The 20,113-nt window shown below is 38.2% G+C and overlaps 1 protein-coding gene across 4 annotated transcripts in view; it reads left to right on the top strand.

Annotated features, from left to right (window-relative positions):
- Positions 1-20,113, top strand: part of myripb (myosin VIIA and Rab interacting protein b) — a 140,916-nt gene that overhangs the window by 81,518 nt on the left and 39,285 nt on the right. For all 4 annotated transcript variants that reach the window (XR_008631830.1, XR_008631829.1, XM_055151002.1 and 1 more), the window contains exon 3: positions 1,271-1,492. Coding sequence is in view for 2 of the 4 variants with exons in the window: in XM_055151002.1 (XP_055006977.1) it covers positions 1,271-1,492 (222 nt within the window). In the remaining 2 variants the exon portion in view is untranslated. The remainder of the gene's footprint in view (positions 1-1,270; positions 1,493-20,113) is intronic.

Here is a 20,113-nt window from a genome sequence, read left to right as displayed (position 1 = left end):
GCGCCTAATCTAAATAAACTAGGATAGAAAAGCTTTATGTGTTAATCCATGTGTTAATACCAAATGGAAGCTGATACTAAATGCCGTTTTCCAATTCCATCTCATGCAAATACTACCATAATATTGCCACGACGGCTATAGCTCAAGTCTTAAGCGAAACTAAACCAGGTCTGAAATTGGTCTAAACCAGGAGAAAATTTCGGAATTTTCTGTCTACTGAGCCGAAGGTTGGTGGTTCGAATCCCGCTTTTGACATAAGGTTGTGTAGTAGAGCAGTCAGCTGTTATTGTGCCCTTGGGCAAGCCACTTAACACACCTTGCCCCCAGTATCTGTGGTTTATCAATGGTTTATGAATGTGTGTGTGTGTGAATGGGTGAGTAGTTTCTTGATGTAAAGTGCTTTGAAAGTTGAAAAGTGCGATGTAAAATTGTATGTACCATTTAAATTTTGTGTAAAGCAAGCCTTACCACCAGAAAGAGCCCACATACACTTACCTCAGTTTAAGTCTCTGATCTATAGAGTAAGTTGCAGTTGTTCATTCATTGTATCACAAGTTGTAGTTGGAGCTATTGTAATGCGTTTTTCAATGGTTTAACAAGAAATGATACAGACCATTTAGTTAACAAGTTGATATATTTTCAATTTCTACACATCATTTAAAGGGCAAATTTAAATGCTAATGGAAATTCTCAATTTGCCAAATTACTCGGAAGGAGGCTGGACAGCAACATTTGTCGTAGGCAGATAAAAGCGTAGCTGCACTTTGGCCATATTTTTGACTAAAGTCCAGCAACTCCCCAGTTTAGCTTTTTCATCCCTCGCTCTCTCTCCAGCTGCTACCTCTGTGTGGACCAGTGCGTCTCCTACAAATTGACCTTCAGCCGGAGACCATTTGGTCCCATTTATTATGATAAATATCACCATCTACGCTCTAATTATCAGCTCTCCGAATTAAGGAGGTGGTCGTGGACGTGCCTGCCACTGAGTCTAGGATGTTGGCAAACTGGATGTGACAGGTTCATCCAAATTGAAATGTCAGCCGTCATGTTAATATCCCAGAATCAGAGCCGAAGCATTGGGGACTATTTTCACCAATCAAATGACCTTTTCACTCTCCACTCTCCTTATTGTTTTTCATTAATTCTGCGGTAGCTTTTGGCACATTTTACCTCTGGACTCACGGCTCTCCCCCCTCCCTCTCTCCCTCTTTCTCTCTTTCACTCTCTCACTCCCTCTCTCACTCTCTCTTCCACTCTCTCTCTCACACAGTGAAATGAAGCAGGAGCTCGCGGAGGAAGGCAGCAGATGCTCAATCCTGTCCAAGCAGCACCGATTCAACGAGCACTGCTGTATCCGCTGCTGTGCGCCCTTCACCTTCCTGCTCAACCCCAAGCGCCTGTGTCTGGACTGCCAGTACAACGTGTGCAAGGGCTGCTGCTCTTACAACAAGAGGGACAAAGCTTGGCTGTGCTCCGCGTGCCAGAAGGGCAGGTTAGTGCACTTGACATTCCCACACACACAACCACACAGCATTAGAGTCATATCACTACTGGAGTCAATGAGAGAAGTGAATGAGAGGACAGTGTAGTGCAAGTGTGCTGACGGCAATGATAAAAAAGAGACACTTAGCAAAGAATATAGGAAATTTTATGGGAATGTAAAAGTAAATTATTTAAATACATAATTTAGTTTATAGATTAGCATATATTCCTCTGTAAGGGCATTTCATTTTGATGTCTGTATTACTTGTAAAGGGAAGAATATGAGACCACTTTGAGCGAAAATAAATTGAAGGTGACTACTGAAGTGGTGAATACACGCTGGAAAATGAGAAAAGGACACTTTCAACACAGAAGGGAGGACAGTTAATCAGACATGCTGTTTTTTCATCAACATCTGTGAGACATACAGCTAGCACTGAATTGACTGCAATCACATTATATCATTTTTACAGTACATTTTTGACAAGCATGTTATAGAGACGGCTCGCTTTCAATATATTTTTCTCCATTAGAACTACAGTGGGAGTTTTTGCCCGGTTAAGGTAACATTATTTTGACAGACTGAAATAGTGAATCACCTAAGTAGTACTGGTTGTCATGGAGTCTATTTTTGGATCGCAATCTGAATTGTTTGCCTTTTGGGACAAATTTACTCTGCGCACATCAGGCTCTAAAAAAGGTGTTGACCGAGCATGCTCCATATTGCTGTCCGCCCCTCACCTATTCTTTAACCTGATTGATTTTCACTGTGTTGTATTGAGTTAGAGGACCTTCGTTTCTTATAGTGCACATTGGGGTTGGTAGGAGGAGGTTGAAGAATGGCATTGGAAATATCTGGTTGGGTTTGCATTCATCACTTTCCTGTCAGACTTCTGCTTTTTCCCACTGCTGTTCTTTGGGTGTGTGCCCCTCTGAGTGTGTGCGCCTGGGGCTTGGTAATGTTCTCATTAGACTGAATCACAGATGGGCCACATGTCACAACATTGCCATTTACCAGCTTCATATAAATAAATACACCACTTTCAGTCAGAGAATTAAACAGCTTAAGCCTGATTTTACCCTGAATTACTCTCTCATGTTATTTGTGGAAATTGAGTTAAGACTTGACAGATATTTTCCTTTAAGCTTTTCCATTGTCATAGCAAAGCATATATTTACAGTGATTTGCATGTTGATTTTGAACAGCATTATACGTCAGATGCTTTACATGCAAAGATGCAATGTGTAACTACTGATGGAGGGTCTACCACCTGCTTGTCTCCATAAAGATGTTGTTTTGCCTAAAAAGTCCCACAGTTATGGTATGAAGACAAGCAGTGGATGGCACCAGGCTAAGTTACAGATCAGATCTGTGGAGAGATGATGCTTCTCACAGAATTCATGTTTTTCAGTGTATTTTTTTGCAGTAAAAACTTAATGCCTAACTTGAAGTATCCCAGAAAAAGCAATCATCACCGGAAAAATTACATAAAGCAAAAATTAACCAAGCATAAGAAATTACACTGATGTGCGCCGTCTGAAGGATAGATTGCTTGCTTATTAGTCATTTTCTTACTTAAGGTGCAATTTATTTTATTTTTTTTATGCAAATGATCCAATCTTGTAGTGGGCATTCATCTTTTTATGAATCAGTGTATTAATATTTTGCCCTCACCTTCTCACTATCTTTGCTTTTTGGCTCTCCTCTAGCCTCTCTGGTTAAATTTAAATGTAAAATCAATTCAGCAGACGGACAAATGAGCCCATTCGCATGCCCCGGCTGTCCGTCAATTCACAGGAGCTTGGCCACACTGCTCACCAGTGATTTCTGTTGACGGGAAGCAGATTTGTAATCATTATGCACTTGGACACTGGCTGAAGCGGCCCCCTCTTGTATGTCATAGCAGCGGACACATGGAAGAGCCCACTGCATGTTGGGACCATCTGCACTTACAATGGCGCAGTGGTGATTAATTGCAAGGGAGCAGGATTGATGTGTACTGTTGGCGAGGTGGGGACAGCTGGTATATGACTAGCAAAATGATTCAGCAGATCTGACACATTTATTTTGCTTAAAAAACATTATCTTCACTATCAGCTGTCTGCCCTGAGTAGCCATGACAGGCATGACCCTGCTCAGTCTGGAAGGATTAGCGGTGTCCTCGACTTGTTATCCATAAATTGCTTTGTTCCCAGAGATACACAGTGAGATCGGTCAAAACATTTCAAGTGCTGCTCCTTCATTCTGGATGTTTATGCTGTATATCTATACAGTGAAGATACTCTGGTGACACATAGGAGGGAGAGGGGGGAGACTTTGGGGGAGGAGGATGGTGAATGTCAGAGAATGAAGCCGCCTAATCCAGCCACAGGGAATAGCATGTGAGAGTATTTCTACGCCAGTTTTAAGCCTGAATAAATGAACCAATGAGGCAATTCTTTTGTTCTTGGCAACATCATTATTCAAAACCTGAAAGAATAGTTTTACTATATGCTTAAAGATGCATTATGTAACTCCACTGTTGGAGAATCTGTGACCTGCATGTCTCTGTGAAGATGTAATTACATTGCCTTGAATATTTTACAGTAAGGCATTAAACCACTTTATCTCACATGTAGACCTATTTGCAAGTGTTTTTATTGCTCAAATATACCTAAAAATACCAATAATGTGAGCATCATGTACATAGATAAGTTTAATGACATACTGACATTCCAGACAAAGCATCCATCTCCATGGGGACAAGTATCTGGTAGAGCCTCTGCCTGAAAAATGACATAGTGCACCTATGGACTAGAGCGACTTTAATAAGTGCAAAATAAGTCTATCCAAAATATCAGCATGAAGATCCTGTAGTATGGTGTAAAAAAGCTCTGCAACATACTTACACTGTTACATTTTGTTACATCATGTGTGACACTGTAGTTATCAATTGTAGTGTAAAATGAAGCGTTAAAATAGAAAAAGAGCAGTCTTCTTGTCTTAATTACCCCAGCAGAATATGATCTTGTATTTTATCTTTAAATTTGTTCCCCTTGCTGACTTTTGCTGACTATTACACTGCTTCCTCTCTGCTCCACCCTTTTGCTGTTCCTTTTGCCTCCTTTTTTCTCTATATTTCACTTGTCACTCGGCACCTCCCTCTACCTGATGAAGTCAACATTAGCATTTGAGCTGCAGTGCCTCTCTTTGCTTAAACCGCAAAAACACCAACAACTGTAATGTTCCCTATAGACCCCACAGGCCTTAGCACCACATGAATATACTGTCTGCTTATACTCTTTATACCACGTCAAGCTGTTTTTAATCCTGCACTCCGGCATTTCACTGGGATTATGGCATCTGCTTGTCAATAATCTATAACATTAGTGCTTTTCAAATGTATACATACAGTATGGTATGCAAGCTTGCACATTTTTGTCCTGCTTTGGTTTAATGCTTGTTTACAACTACTATAGCAATAGCAATAGACCTAATTTAGACTGAGGATAGTCCTATTATAGACCTGGTGGTACTTGGAAGCAAATTCTTTTTGTCCAAGTGGTGCTTTGTGTGAAAAGTTTTAGCCACTGGTTTATAATGCAGTATGAAAAGAGATGGACCCTTTAGGCTTGATTTATATTGTTCTCCGAAAATGCTGTTGAACCTTTTTTAATCAGGTCTATTGTGGCGTGGCGAGTTACACTATTACATTAACTGGTTGTCAAATTTTAAATGAACTCCAAGAATACCAACCACGCACAGCATCTTGGTGGTGCAACATTGAAAATCTGCTCCAGTCCTCCACACACATACATTTTTAATAATTTCTTTGCTCTCATCAAAAGGCCAAGTGGGGGGAGCTGATTGGCTGAAAGACCTCAGGACATGAACTAACAAGCACCCAAGCCTGTCACACTGAGGATGCAGGGGCTTTCTGGTTCTTGTAAAAGTGATAGCGTATATTGGACTGTGATTTACATCTACAGAAATCTTATAAATGTCACCAGAATTTATTGTTACAAGTGTTAGCTCCAGGGAGATTAGATGTTTAAGTATTTTTGTGCCGAATGAGGAACGATCGGCGGAGAAGGGCAGGAGTCATCACAGGCAAAGAGGTTTTTCCAATATTGTTTATTGGTTGAGTTGTTACGTTATGGAGATAGACAAATAAGAAATGGTCAAATTTAGTGGATGTTTTTATTATTTCTTGGGATAAATATTTTATTAAGCCTGTGATTAAATGAAACAAAGCATTTACACCTAAACTGAAATACCCAGTCATTTGTTAAGTTATGATATTGATTTTATGTCTGGACCTTGATTAAATGTACTGACTTACACTTAAATTAATAGTTAATGTCTAGAGGACTGTCGATTACAATTGAACTGGCCAAAATAGCTACTGGCTGTGTTTGGCTAGTTGACTACTACTAGATGGAGCATCTACTCCAGAATTAGAATATAATAAAAGACCTATATTACACAATTGACCCTTGACACACCTGGAATTGTGTTTCGTTTCATTCATACATGTTTGAGTAACCCTTTATTATTAGTCTGTCTTCATCTCCATAGATGATGTCATGAAGTGGTAATTTTAACAGTAAAATTTAAGTAAAGCTAACAGCTACCTTCTGCCTTTAGTCCAGTAGAGATTGTCAGTGCTAAATGCCATCTATCAATATAGATGATTCTAGTGAACATGTATGAAGTTTAAAAACACAGTGGAGCACTTCCTGTATTACCACATGACATCACAAGGTGGTACAGAACAGTTTTTTGAAGAACACAGGAAACAACATTATAACATCAGAAAGATCAGAAAATAGTATAATGTGGCCCCTTTAAAATCCATTATGCAGTTCATTAGGCAAAACAACAACACCAGTGAAATAAACCATGAAATCTGGTTGCTCACAGTCACACACCTACTGCAAGAATACAAGTCACAAAGACGTTTTATTTTTGTCCCCTCTGCCACACTGTAGTATTTTTATCTTTGTCTTTTAGTGAAGTAGTTCTGATTGGAAGGAGTTCTCTACAGCGGGGGACCACACAGACAGCACCACTCGTGTTTTCAAAATAATTGGGCATTTACATGTCCGCATGCGTTCCTGTCTTCTGCTGCTTGTTAGAAGTGCACTTGTTATGATATTCCAACTGCACTAGATGCACCATAGAGATCTTAAGGTTTAAGTTGAAAAGCTCTGAAGACAGGGGAAAGTAGCCCATAGTCATTCGTCACAATGTGGAGCTATAAGGTGAAGCTTCAACCTTTAAATCACATGAGGAGAGAGAGATGGAACATAGAGAAAGATGATGCATGAAGCTCTTCTTCATGCGTCTCCTCCATTAACCTGAATCTTATGCCTTTTTACCTAGCAGCAGTGGGCCCATACCTTATAAGTGCATGCAGGAATTATTATAATATATCCGATGGGGTGCTCAGTGGGGAGGTTTTCAAGCTGGTGAAATCTATTTTGCTCCTTACTCTGGCTTCTTGGCATCATACTTAGATACCACATGTTTGTGTTGCAATTATTGTGAGAGGAAAAATTGCAATTTTAAAATATCCACTCTAGAGATTGAGTGATAAAGGTTTTTTCATGGCCGATACCGATCTTTTAGAATACAGTGCAACTAATGGACGGTAAACTCTGCTGATATTTTTGGATCGATATTTTGGTCCGATTTAGATTATTTTCCACAAATTATGTAAATAAAATTTACTACAAACTCGCCCACAGCCCTTTTTAGCCCTTTTTTAGGCAGCAGATTGACCAAAACAAAATGACTTATCTTATAAATATTTGCCGGAGATTTTAGGCTGATAGCTGATACATGAAAAAGTCCATATGCTGGCTTGCCTGATATATTGGCCAACCAATATTTTGGTCTATCTCACACCATGACCAGACAATAGTGAAATCTTTAATTCATGTTCATTCAAATTGTGCAATAGACAGCTTAATGAAATCAAACTTTTTGAATGAGAGAGTAATGTTAATGTGACATAAAAAGCCAGAAAAAGCCCTTAACATTTTAGTTTAGATTAATTATAGATTGAATTAAAATTATATCTTTTGCTTTTAAAAGAGTCATATTATATATTTTGGTTCCCTTATATTATCAACTATACATTCATGACTATCAATTAACTGAATAATCTTCACATCCTTATTCCCTGTAATGTGACACTAAAATAATAAATACAAGTCCTTGCCCTCTGACTAGCCACCCACAACTCAATAGCATTTAAAATGTAATTCTATTCTGCCTGTTCTGTCTATTACAAATGGCAAATAGAATCCTGTCTCATTAATTTTATATTAATGCTACACCCCAGGAACTTTAATCATACCAGCTCATAATTACTACTAAACAGCCAAATTGATGTACTGTATTGATGCACACATGCAATGAGTTACTCTCTTAGAATAATTTATGCTATGTCTATTTTTAGCAAGTGACCAAACATTAATTGCCACTTCTTGATATATGCTAGGAGCTAGATAATGTTTTAATTTGAAAATATAATTGCATACATATCCCTCATCCACCCCAAGACCGTTAACGTAACAGGCTATTAAAGCACTCTTCAATGCTTACCTCTGAGCTGAGTTTTAAATCCCACGGAGGTTTCAGAAAGGACATCCACCAATCACACGCCTTCCCTCTGTCCTTCCTTGTTTCCTCCTTCGTCGTCTCCTTCCCTCGTGGTCTTGTCTCCTGTCCAAGCAGCTGACACAGGAGCGAGCCAGTCGATCGTAACTCTTAACGGTGATTTGCACTTTGAGCACAGTCAGGCGCCAAGGCGGACACACATGCAGAGAGACTGTCTAGTAACTTACAAATGCTGCATAAGCACCTCTCTAGTGCGTTTCTCACATTATCTAGTCTCCCGCTGCACAGTCGAAGCCCAGATTAAAGCATCGTGTGGAGATTTGAAGGATCAGATCTTAAGATTTAAACACCTCCCTCGTCCTCATTAACAGAAACATATCATATCATTGATCAGAATTCATCATTCATCATTTCTTAATACACTTTCTGTATGTAGTAAGTAATATACTCCTGTGGGTTTAAAAAACTGCCATATAATCACAACTGAACTTGTGATACCATTAACTGACACATATAGAATCCATTTTAGGTTTATTACAGTCTGGTTTTAGTTAGATCAGTAACCATTCTGAGCTTGAGAGCTTGTAAAATTTTCTTACCTGATGTTAATAAATATTTAAAGGAGCACTATGTAACATTTATGGACTAAAGTGATAAAGTCATTAGCGTATCTCCACAAAGTCAAACAAGTGATGTGACTAAGTAAAGAAACAGGCACGACCCAGCTCACAGTAAAAATCTGTGTATTTTTCAGAAATAAAAACATCTGTATTGGAATAAGTAAAAGTAAAGCCACCATGTGTAATGTTCGAGGCAGAGCATTAACATAATGGAGACAAGCTGGTGGCGTACCCTTCTCTGGAAAAGTTGGTGCATGTTCAGGAACAATACAACCTTTAATCAATACTTTGTTCACTGTCTGCATTTGTGATGTCTGTTTCTATCCCTTTATAGAGGTGTGCTCCATGACCCCTTTTGTTCGATGCAGGCATTTTTCTCCACAGGGAACTGCAGCAGTACTAGCCATAAATCATATCCAGAGGTAAACATGAACACACAGCCTTCAATTTTTCTCCAATCATAGAAGCTTATATGTGGAGTTACAAGTTAGGATGTACTTTGGGGTTATTTGGTTTGTTGCAGACTTTTATTTACTCCGTGTCTTTCATAGACTATTGTTGGATATTGTTGTTATAAAATGATAATGAAATCCCAATGCCTGATAAATAAATTAAACGTGCTTACAGCCTTTTCCTCAAAACTAAGTTGGGATTCTTGTGATAGGCTGTTTATATGCAGACACAATGCTCACATCTGTTTAATAAGTAACTATGGCTCAAACAAGAGACATACAACCCCTTCAGGCTATTTTTCACATGATGTTTACTGACGATAAGCAGACGTGTGTATTTGTCGATTGTGTGGTTTACATTTTAGCTTTCTGTTGCATGAGAATTATATATTTATTTTATGATCATGAGTTATGATCATTAAAGGACCTGTATTACACTATTTTCTGAGCTATGTTATAATATTTCCTCATCAAAAACATACCTGTAGTTGTGTTTTGTTTCATTCACACAAGTTTAACACACAAACCCTGCGTATTTAGGCTTTTTAGTTCTTCTCTCAAACAGAAAACGCTCTGTTCCACCTTGTGATGTCATGCAAAGTGCTCCACTGTGTTTTTAAACTCCATACAGCTTCACTAGAATCATTTGAATAATTTCAGCCCTTGAATTTCCAATCTGTATTAAATACAAGTTAAAAGGTAGCTGTTGACAACTATCACTTCATGACATCACAAAGTGGAATGGAGCATTTTGAGCTTGGGTGATAGACATACTAATAATAAAGTGTTTCTCAAACATGTGTGGATGAAACAAAACACAACTCCGGATATGTTTTGAACAGCATTATATGTCTTCAAGTCAATTTTTAACTCTACTTTAAAAGCGGGTCCTTAACATTTTCAGTCACAAGCCCCATAATAAAAACACAAATAAATGGGCTATCCACAAAATGAGAAAGTACTCAGTAAAAGCCAGTAAAAGGTTACATTTTATTATGCATAGACAAAGATTTATTTTACAGGCCAGCAAATAGAAATCTACATTTGCCACTGCATTTTACGTGTGTGAGCTTTGTTTAAACACGGTTGCGCCATAGAGGGTAATAAACCAGCTGTGACTAAGGACATGTGATGGAGGCTATGTATGTACAATACAAAGAGGCCAGTTGATGTGTAGGTCTGCACTGGCAAAAGTATTGAAGTAATTTTGAATAAAAATAAATTAAACCAATCTGCTTTTAGGTATGTTACTCTCTACTGTACGCTGAACACTGGTAGCACTAGTTTATGTATGTTTTTGATGCTTAATAAAGTTTTGATTAAGTTTATTAATTTTGTACCAAAGTAAGACTATTCAGATTTACCTTTAACCATTTCAAATGCATGCTTTTCAAGGTATTTCTGAGCAATAAAACACTGATAATTAAATCAAAATGGATAACTCTAATGCCATACAGTGGAACATTCTGGGTAAAACAAAAACATCTTCATGAGACAAGCTGGTGACAGACCTTCCACCAGAAAAGTTACACCATACACCTTTAAAGATGATACCAGAGCATGTGCTGTCCTGATAATACATGACTGTAACAAGCATTGAAAATCTTGTGTTTATTTCTGTATTCAGTCTAAATCTTTCTATAAACTGAGGGCTGTCATGTTTCCAAGTGTATAAATTTGATATGGAGTCGACACTTCTGTCTACTGCTCTCAGATCTTAAATATTCTGTTACAAGATTCAAAGAGACTTGACGATAATATTTGCCGCGTCAGGAAGCCACTTCAGTCAGTGCTTTTCTTTTTGATTCATCTACAAACATTTACCAAATAAAACCCTGTTCGCCTCACAGCATTTCTCTCTGATTCACTCTAATAGAAACTGTAATGTAAGCGTGCCTTGCCTCCTGATTCCAATATGCAGTTTATCTTTAACATCTTCTGTGCAACTGGCCATGGCTCATATCACAAGAAGAAGCCAGATGCATTATGGGTAATTCTCTCTAAATGGCTTTCTTAACAACATCCGCAAACTTTACTCACATTTGTTATGACGGCAATAAGACTATCTCTGTGGTCTGTGATATACTTGGTAATCTTTTCAGTTCTACCTTCACCCTTGATTTAACTTTCCTCCCCCTTTTAGACGATAGCACTTCAGCTTGTCTGCCACGGTCAACTCAGTCAACTATGAACAAAATAAAATATCATAGCATGAAAATATTTGTTCTGACTGTGCACATACCCTGACATCGTCAAAGCCACTTGTAATGGAGAAAAAGCATCTGTTTTTCAATATGTCAGCTTTTCGTCACGCTCTTAGTTTGGTAAGGTTTATTTGAGGACAATGGCGTACAGATACAGATACATTGCAGATCAATACAGGAAATACTTTATTACTTTACTGAACAAACAGTGTGTTCAAAACTTATTCTTGTAATCGTCACTGAGGGTGAATTTATAGAAGTGCTCATTTGAGATTTCTTCGTAATGATTTTTACATAAATCTTTATAGCGTTTTGCGGCTGGTGTAATTGTTGTTGTTATTTGGGTAAGACCTGAATGTAATGAGCAATAAATGCTACATATTTTTATATTGCAAAAACATTCAAGAGGATAAATTAACTTAATAGTGATGAATAGCAATAGGAGTTTAATTTTAATTCAATGTACAAATCACTGCCCGGTAAAGCAGATAATATTGTAACCAAAAAATGATGTGCTTCACGATTCAATAATCCACAATAATCTAGTATAATTTGGGTTTCCACGGTTACCAGATGTATTATTTACTGGAATATGAGGATTATATGCCAATAAAACTTTTGTGGAAACATATTGTATTGTCAAATGTTACCATCTTGTGTATTGAAATATGAATATCTTTTTGGAAACACTTCAATTATGTATTTTAAGAAGTATCACATCCATCACATTGACGCTGTGCTCTAGATGTTCTGGGAAATGCTGCTAGTGTAAATGAACAGCAATTAACCCAAAACGCTAATGGCTCTCTCCCAGTTTCCCTTTTCACTGTGCATCTGGGAGACCTCAGATGGCTCATAGTTTTGTATTAGTGTGTTTTTTATGCACACTTTTGCTTTGGGCTTGTGTCTCGTCCCACATCCTCCCTCATTTTTCACTGGTTTAAATGAGGGTTTGCTGCCGATTCATTTCCTGAGCTGTCCACACTGGTCGCACCTTGTTTAGCTGTGATTTCCCACCTGAGCAGAGAGAGCCGTTTGATCTCATTTGTCTAAAATCATCCCATGTTATTAGACCTGTACCTCACGGGCTTGGAATACTGAGGCAGGTTAATCCGCTTTATCTCTCACTATCCTCTTTCACCCATTACCATAACCTGGAATTGCATTTTGTGAAACTTAATTAATAAGGTGTTTTCAATTAGTAGAAGCAGTAGGGCTATGCAGATAATCAGTAGATCACAATCATTGCTCCAATGAATTATAGAAAGCAAAAAATAAATTAAATTCTCATTGTTTTCTGTCACACAAAACCTACAGCAATAATACTTGTCTAATCTACAGTGACACAATTTACAAAACATTCTTCATTTATGAAGACTCAGTTTCAATATTGTCACAAATAATCATGATTATTTATTTTCAGTTGGATTACCCAGAAGGTCCAAACTACAGACCTGAACCTCCTCAACAGGCTTCTCTTTACGTGACGGGCAGTGGCTCTACATTAAGCTCTGTCAAAATGAACATTCGTTATTTTGTCTTAAGTGAAACTAATGTGCCAGTAGAGAGATGTAGATGTAGCAGTTAATCAATACATCAGATTTTTCTCTCAGCTTGGACTGGTGCAGTGCAATAGAGAAAACATATCCTCAAATCAAAAGCAGTAGCAGCAGCAGAACAAGTGTTGAAGACAATGGCTGTGCATCTCAGTCTCTCTGTTCTTGCCTGTCTTTGTCTGTTTGTTCAGAGGAGCTGTATGATTCAAGACGGGATCAAAGCTTGTGTCTGAATGAGGGCTGCCAATGGGAAGCATTTCAAAGCCGGCAGTGCGCACTCTAGAAAATACATAATGTAAAATGCTGGTCTTGTATTATTTGTTTGCTAGCTCCTTGCATTTGTTTGTGTATCATTAATTCACAACGCAGTGTTTCTGTTTACTCCTCCTTATAAAAAGTCAGACGTTCGTAGTTGAGCTGTGGGACACGTTCAGGATTGACTATTGACTTCATGCATTTTGAATGAAAGGTCTATAGATCAGTTACTGGAGTTGTTCCTATACTTGCTGTGTCTCTGGTGGAGGCTGAGAATCTCTTGGTTTGGTTTCATGCTGTCAAACAGCTGCAGGCATCCTTCTCCACACCTTATTTCTGTTTACGCCGACACTTTAGGAAATGTACGGCTGTGGGATGTTGTGGTTTCAGCAAACAGCTTTTCCCAAGCCACAATGAGTTTAGCTGAATTCATTTGATCTCACTCTGACCAATGCACCATTAAATTAAATAAGTTTGACTTTCACAGAGGTCTGTTTAGATAGTTTGTTTGTTTGGCTGTTTGGATTGTTGTTTATGTTACATTTATTTGAACAATGATTTCATAACTATTCTTCCTATATTCTTTACAGTCAGTGGTACAATTGTGAGAGAATGGCATATAGAGTTAGGCACCTACTATTTCTTTGTCTGTTTTACTTAAATTTACATATTTTGAGTTACAATGAACCAGTCTAGATCCTATAATTTCTAATCTAAATTGATGTGTGTTTGGCAAGCAAAGGAGACTGTATATGCTGACAAAGATAAGCATATTTCAAAGAAACTACCACTTAGCAAATGCTTTATCTAGACACTTACAGCACATATTTAAATGCATGAAGATAACTCTAAATAAATCATAAACCAAATGTTGGAAAAACACAAACTGAAATTAGACTGAAGGCACACATGCACTGTAAGCTTGTCATGCTCTCTAATCCCCTTACTTATTTTTTCACATACGTACCCTCTGGCTTCAATACACACAAATGTCTTTTACTGCATTCAATACAGGCTTTTCCTTTTGCCATCACCATTTACCCTCCAAGTATAGACTTCACCTTCAGAGGACTGCATCACCTTGAAGTATCCACTGTTCGCTTTAGAGGTCAAAGATAATGATCAAAGCAAGCGTGAGGCGGGGAGGTGTCTGCAGCCACTCGCAAGCTGCTTCATGGCTTCAGTTACTCTGAGATGGCATTGCATCAATTATGCAGTGGTGTGGCCTGGAGTCGACTGTGGACATGAAAAATAAAGGCCAGAGGTTGTGTGCAGTGATCAAAGACTGCTCAAAATTGTATAATATAAAATAAGAAAACAAAATAAGTAATGGTGAGATATTTTCTGCTAAAGCCTAGTTTTACTGCTTCTATTGGTCAATGCTTGTCCGTGAATGATTGACAGATAAAGTAAACCACACTTAATTCACATTGTTACATCTTAAGAGAAGTATTAAAGCTCTTTTTAGTGCTCACACATGACCTTTTTTTTTCCTCATTGAGCTCTTTATATCTGTGTGGTGACTTGGATTCTTACCGTGCAGCACAGTGCTGTACCTCGTTTATTTGCTCTGCACTCGTAAACAGCCACTGGCCGATCGGCACTCGCCCACGTGACAACTGATGGATTTGTACATTTAACCACATGTAATCAGCACAGCTAATGAGCACAGCGTGTCTCCTACCAGGTGGACCTTCGAGCCTAACTTACTTGCATGGTTGGTCAAAACAGACCATGTGATTAATCTGCATTAATTCATGAATGATGCAGATGATTTGTGTTGATTTAACAGCCCTTCTAAGTATACAATAATTGTCATGAAACTGTCCTAGGTTCTGAGAAAATTTTTATTTTTGCCATATTGCGTAACATTTAGCTTCTAATCCTATGTTTAGTTCTGTATTAGTAATGCCTCTTCTCCTATTTTGCTCAGGGATATTTTTGCCTCAGGAATGTTTCACTCTAATTTCACTAATGTGACTAATTATAGAGCAAAAATAACTGCAGATAAAGTCTGTAATAATTTATAATCTCGTTATATGAAACAGAAGCCAGGCTGTGTTTTTGGCTGTGTTGTTTTGGTGAAGTCACGTATTGTGGGGTGGGGTGTCTGAGGAGCTTAGGGTGATGGATGGGACTGCATCTCATCTGTCTCCATGTGCAATCTCAGTTCCCTTTTTGCCATTTCACAGCGTGGCTCTTCTCAAGTCCTCTGCAACGCTCTGATCTCCTTCATGATTATGCAGCAGAGGCTTGAGCGTGACCACAACATGCACAATACAGGCAACATCTTGTGTTGCTGTACTACATTCATTCAGTCAGATTGTTCTTCCAGGTCACAAATTGGAAGAGGAATTTGCACATTTTAATTAAACTAACACAGTTTTGCTTGGCACCAGATCTCTCGAACACAACGGCCATGAAACTGTCCCAAGACCTGAAACCAAATAGGGAATCTAGTAGTCGGCTCCTTCTCAAATTGGTGTAGAAATGTTTTCAAGACTTCTTAATTAACATCAAGGTTAACATCCAATTATTCTTTTATTTATTTTTTGTAATGTTTGAGGATTGTGACCACAGAACACATTTTTTGTATTCTCAGGAAAACATTAAAGCAGAAATATGTCTCTGTATGACAAGCTATGGAACTCGTATTAAATTATTATTTCAAAAGTTGCACTAGTGTTTCTAAATTTAAAATAATGTACAAGGATAAAATAATGATGGATTATGTGACCAAGGAAAATATTGAAGTTAATGAAATGTAAACGAGTTAAAAAAGGAAACTGTAAAAATGTATGTGACTCATTGGTGACATGGTTGTGGTTAGCTGGGGGGAAGAAATGTTTATTTTAATGATCTGCAAAAGTGAGCAGGATTTATAACATTCATCTTCCTATTGTTCCTTTTATTCATTCCAGTAATGACAAGGCACATAATGGTTGAAAAATGTATTTATGTTAACTGTCAGATTGTTTGTTGTTCTCTTTAAATTGATGCCAACAAAATGAAGTGGCATGAGCAATAAATAAATAAATACTACAAATTTAAAACATTTTATATTACATTTTTAACTTATGATAACAGCACACAGAATCACCAATCCTTTTTGGTTATAATAATCATATGTTACATTTGAAACTGAGATGTTGATATAATTTATTCAAAAGTAATTTTTTTGTTGTACCATTATAACATCATTATAGATGAGCCAAGCTGTTAAAATGAAATCCATTAGCTGTCATTATGTGCATCTTACATCCACATATCACATCATGACAAGTCACTGATGAAGACGGATGACATTTCACCTCCCACAGCCCCACTTGTCTCACTCCTACTCAAAATGATACCACACCTGTCAAGAGAGATTTACTGATTCATTAAAAGCTACTATGTAAAACCTTACCCTGGCTTACTAGTGTATACAGACCTAGTTTGGTCTGTTTACGGTGTCAACAAATGTGCTACACCAAATCAGTACAAGCACAAAATCTATGGCTCCGGTCAGACAGACAATAGCAAATGGTGTCTTACAGTGTTATTCCAGATCAAAGTGAGAGGCATATCAGTTAGAGAACCGCTCCCCTTTCGATCCCTCCATCTGTCTCTGTCACCGCGGCATCAGCTTGGCAACACTGAAAACATGTTCAACAAATGGGACAGGGCAGATGAGTGAGAGATGGATAAACACGTGGAGATGCATTACTATGTCCTGCACCCATGTACGTGCTTGTGGGTAGAATAAAATAGGCTTCTTTCAGGAAAATACCCTTGTGGATAACACTGGTTCTTTGCTTGATTTTCTTTGGGCTTAGTTTGATCAGCATAAACCATTGCAGACCGAGGGAGCAGCTCTGTTGGTTTGATCCCTCAGTCTGCAATGGTTTATACTGAAACATACACATACAAAAGTCCATTGAAAATCGAGCAAAGTCTCTAGAGATGCTTCGTGACAGTCTCCTAGCCATCATAATTTGGCCCTAGTCAAAATCTGCCATATTCTAATATTTTCTGAATTTTCCTGCTTTTAACACCTCACTGTGGATAAAATGTTTGCCTAAAGTGCCTTTCATGGGAAGGGGTGGGTGACAGCCATGGTTGCAAGTGAAGATGTTTTGGAAATACACAAAACCCAGATTAAAGGGACCATATTACGCTATTCTCTGATCTTTGTGGTTTCCTCCTCAAAAAAATACTTGGAGTTGTGTTTTGTTTCATTCACACATGTTTAACACACAAACCCAACATATTTATACTGAGTTCTTCTCGCAAATTGAAAACATTCACAAGTGCTCCAGTGTTTTTAATCTCCATGCACCTTCATTAGAATCATTTGGATCATTTCTGCCCTGGAATAGACAGTCTCTACTGAACTGAAGGTAAAAGAGGCTGTAAACTTGAGAACTACCGATGACAACACAAAGTAAAGGTTGGGGCTTTGGGGCTTTGGAGATGTAGACAGACTAATAATAAAAGATTACTCAAACATGTGTGAATGAAACAAAACAGAACTCCAGATATGTTTTTGATGAGACGATGACATTCTAACATGTCTTAAAGCTAGGACCTTTTAATGATAACTTTTAAGATAATCCCCACAGTAGTAGTTGTAGTTTTGCAGCTGTTGAAGCATGTAGTGTTGTGGTTTGCAGAGGTTGTTTTGACAGCAGAGTGAGAGAAGCGATTACACAGCAGGCAGCTAGCACGCTGCTGCTCTAGGACAAGGTAAAGGACATGGACACAGTTTGATGAGGCTGGTGTGGAGTTGTTTTGTTTTGTGTGACTAACACGGGGGTAAACTGGTCCCGGATGAGGCATGCTAGGGGCTTATTTAGGGAGCTGTCGCTTCATGGGTTCCCTAATTGGGGACTGTGCTGTGAAATGGCCAGCGTTATTGTCCTGCTTTTTTTAGCAACTACTCAAGGGAGCTCCAAGTGTGGCCTCAAGGTCAGCTCAATTTCACTGGAAAATACACACACTTAGATTAAATAGTGGGTGTTTTGGTGGCTATTGTAATGGCAACACAGAAAGGAAATTGAAGTGACAAGGACTGGATCCAGTCATTGTGCCCAATAGAGTTAACACATTAACGCATTATTTTAGTGAGGCAATTAACATTGATATCAGTTTTAGTCCTCTGTCACAGCTAGTCTAATTAAGATCTTAGTCTTAAGTAGACCAGAAGAGAACCACTAATGAGATACTTAGAAGAAGTGAAGTGAGCTTTGAAATGGGCAGCAAAAGATACTGCAAAAGTCCTGTAGTACAAAAGTAAGTTCTGAATATAAAACAGGCTATTAGACTGCAGTGGGGCTAACACTACTGACACGAGTTACATAAATACAGTATATGGAGTGAGTGGCAGTAGAAGAAGATACATGTCAAATATTGTGAGCTATCATTTTGATCAATTCTAATTTCAAGAACAGTCCATGGCTAGCATTGAAACAAAAAAATTAATTCATTTATAGCTGTGATTTGGAGGTTTAAAATCCATCAGACGGTGAGCTGTATCACTGCCATGAATTTTGTGTATAATAATGCCATAATATCATATCCATCCCATCTCCACACTAGCACTGTAATAATCTGTATTTTATTTGGACACAAATTCAGTAACATTTTGTTCTCCTCAGCCTTTGGTTGTGCACCTCTCTCTTTTGTTGAAGTATATATATAGTGCCCCTCACCTGTCTGAGTCTGACTCATGGTGGAGCATTTGTATAGAACGACAGAGGCAGTAAATGTCAAACTTTCATATTTGTGGTTGTGGCTATAATCTTTTTTGAAACTCTCCCTTTGCTCCAAGGTCTCAAAGTCTGAGGTAAAAAGCTCTTTCACAGTTTCCAGCTTATCAGACAGGCTCAGAAAGAGGGCTCCCATTTCACACTGAACTTAAAAGACCCAGTGCAGCCAAAGGAAGTCTTGAACCATTTTTCCATTTGGGATTGATTCACATGGATTTTATTGGGGGGAGTGAAGTGGCCTAAAAATAGACTAGAGGGGACAAGCACTCTGTATGCCCCAGTTTTGCAAATCTAATCAATGCAATGACCTTTATGCTGTACATTTACATGAATACTATTTCTTAATGCAGCCTTATTTTTTAGTTAAATCTTTTTGGTGCTACAGTAAATCATCTGAGTCCTAAAGTGGCAGAATCCGTGTATCATTCGTTCATTCGTTTTTCAATATAAAACCAAAAATAAGAAAACGAAAAAACAAAACGGAGCTCGAAGCTGAGGCTCGGACCCCGTGGAGGCTCGGAGTCAAAGCTCGGAGTCCGGTCTGGTCCCGGTCTGGTCCCGGTCTGGTCCCGGTCTCAGTCCCGCTCTGGTCTCGGTCTGGTCTCGGACCTGGATCAGTCCCGGTTCAGTCCGTACGCGGTGCAAAAGTCCGGCATCTCAGTCACAGAAGTCACGTAAACGGGAAACGGCCGTTATCCGTTTTTTCCATTCTTCATTTAAACACAAAATCGAAAACTGAAAAAACTAATCGTTATCCGTTTTTTCATTTTGGTTTTGGAGACAAATAACGAAGAAAACTGTTGTTTTTTCGTTTTCTTATTTTTGGTTTTATATTGAAAAACAAATGAACGAATGATACACGGATTAGGCAGACGTCCTTTATTTTATCCAGGGATGAGACTAACACAAAGAGTGCATTGTCTAATGAATCCTTGTCATTGGATTCAGGAATAGCATGCAGGTAAAATGTATATACAAAATGAATAGGTTAATTGAATTGATTGCTCTCGTATATACCATCTTGGGGATTGGTTAAACTTGGATAAATGTAGAAGATAAAGTTGTGGGGAAAAAATATAGATTTCCACATACTGATTGATAATACTAAAACTAGTCTAGACTAACTAAACTTATAACTCAAATTCGAATATCAATATTGCAAAAATCCCATAGATGGAACAAAAACC

The sequence above is a fragment of the Boleophthalmus pectinirostris genome, unplaced genomic scaffold, assembly GCF_026225935.1.
Source record: "Boleophthalmus pectinirostris isolate CB_2022bp ecotype Guang Dong unplaced genomic scaffold, ASM2622593v1 HiC_scaffold_15, whole genome shotgun sequence".
Taxonomy (NCBI): domain Eukaryota; kingdom Metazoa; phylum Chordata; class Actinopteri; order Gobiiformes; family Gobiidae; genus Boleophthalmus; species Boleophthalmus pectinirostris.
This window is presented reverse-complemented; position numbering and strand designations above follow the sequence as displayed.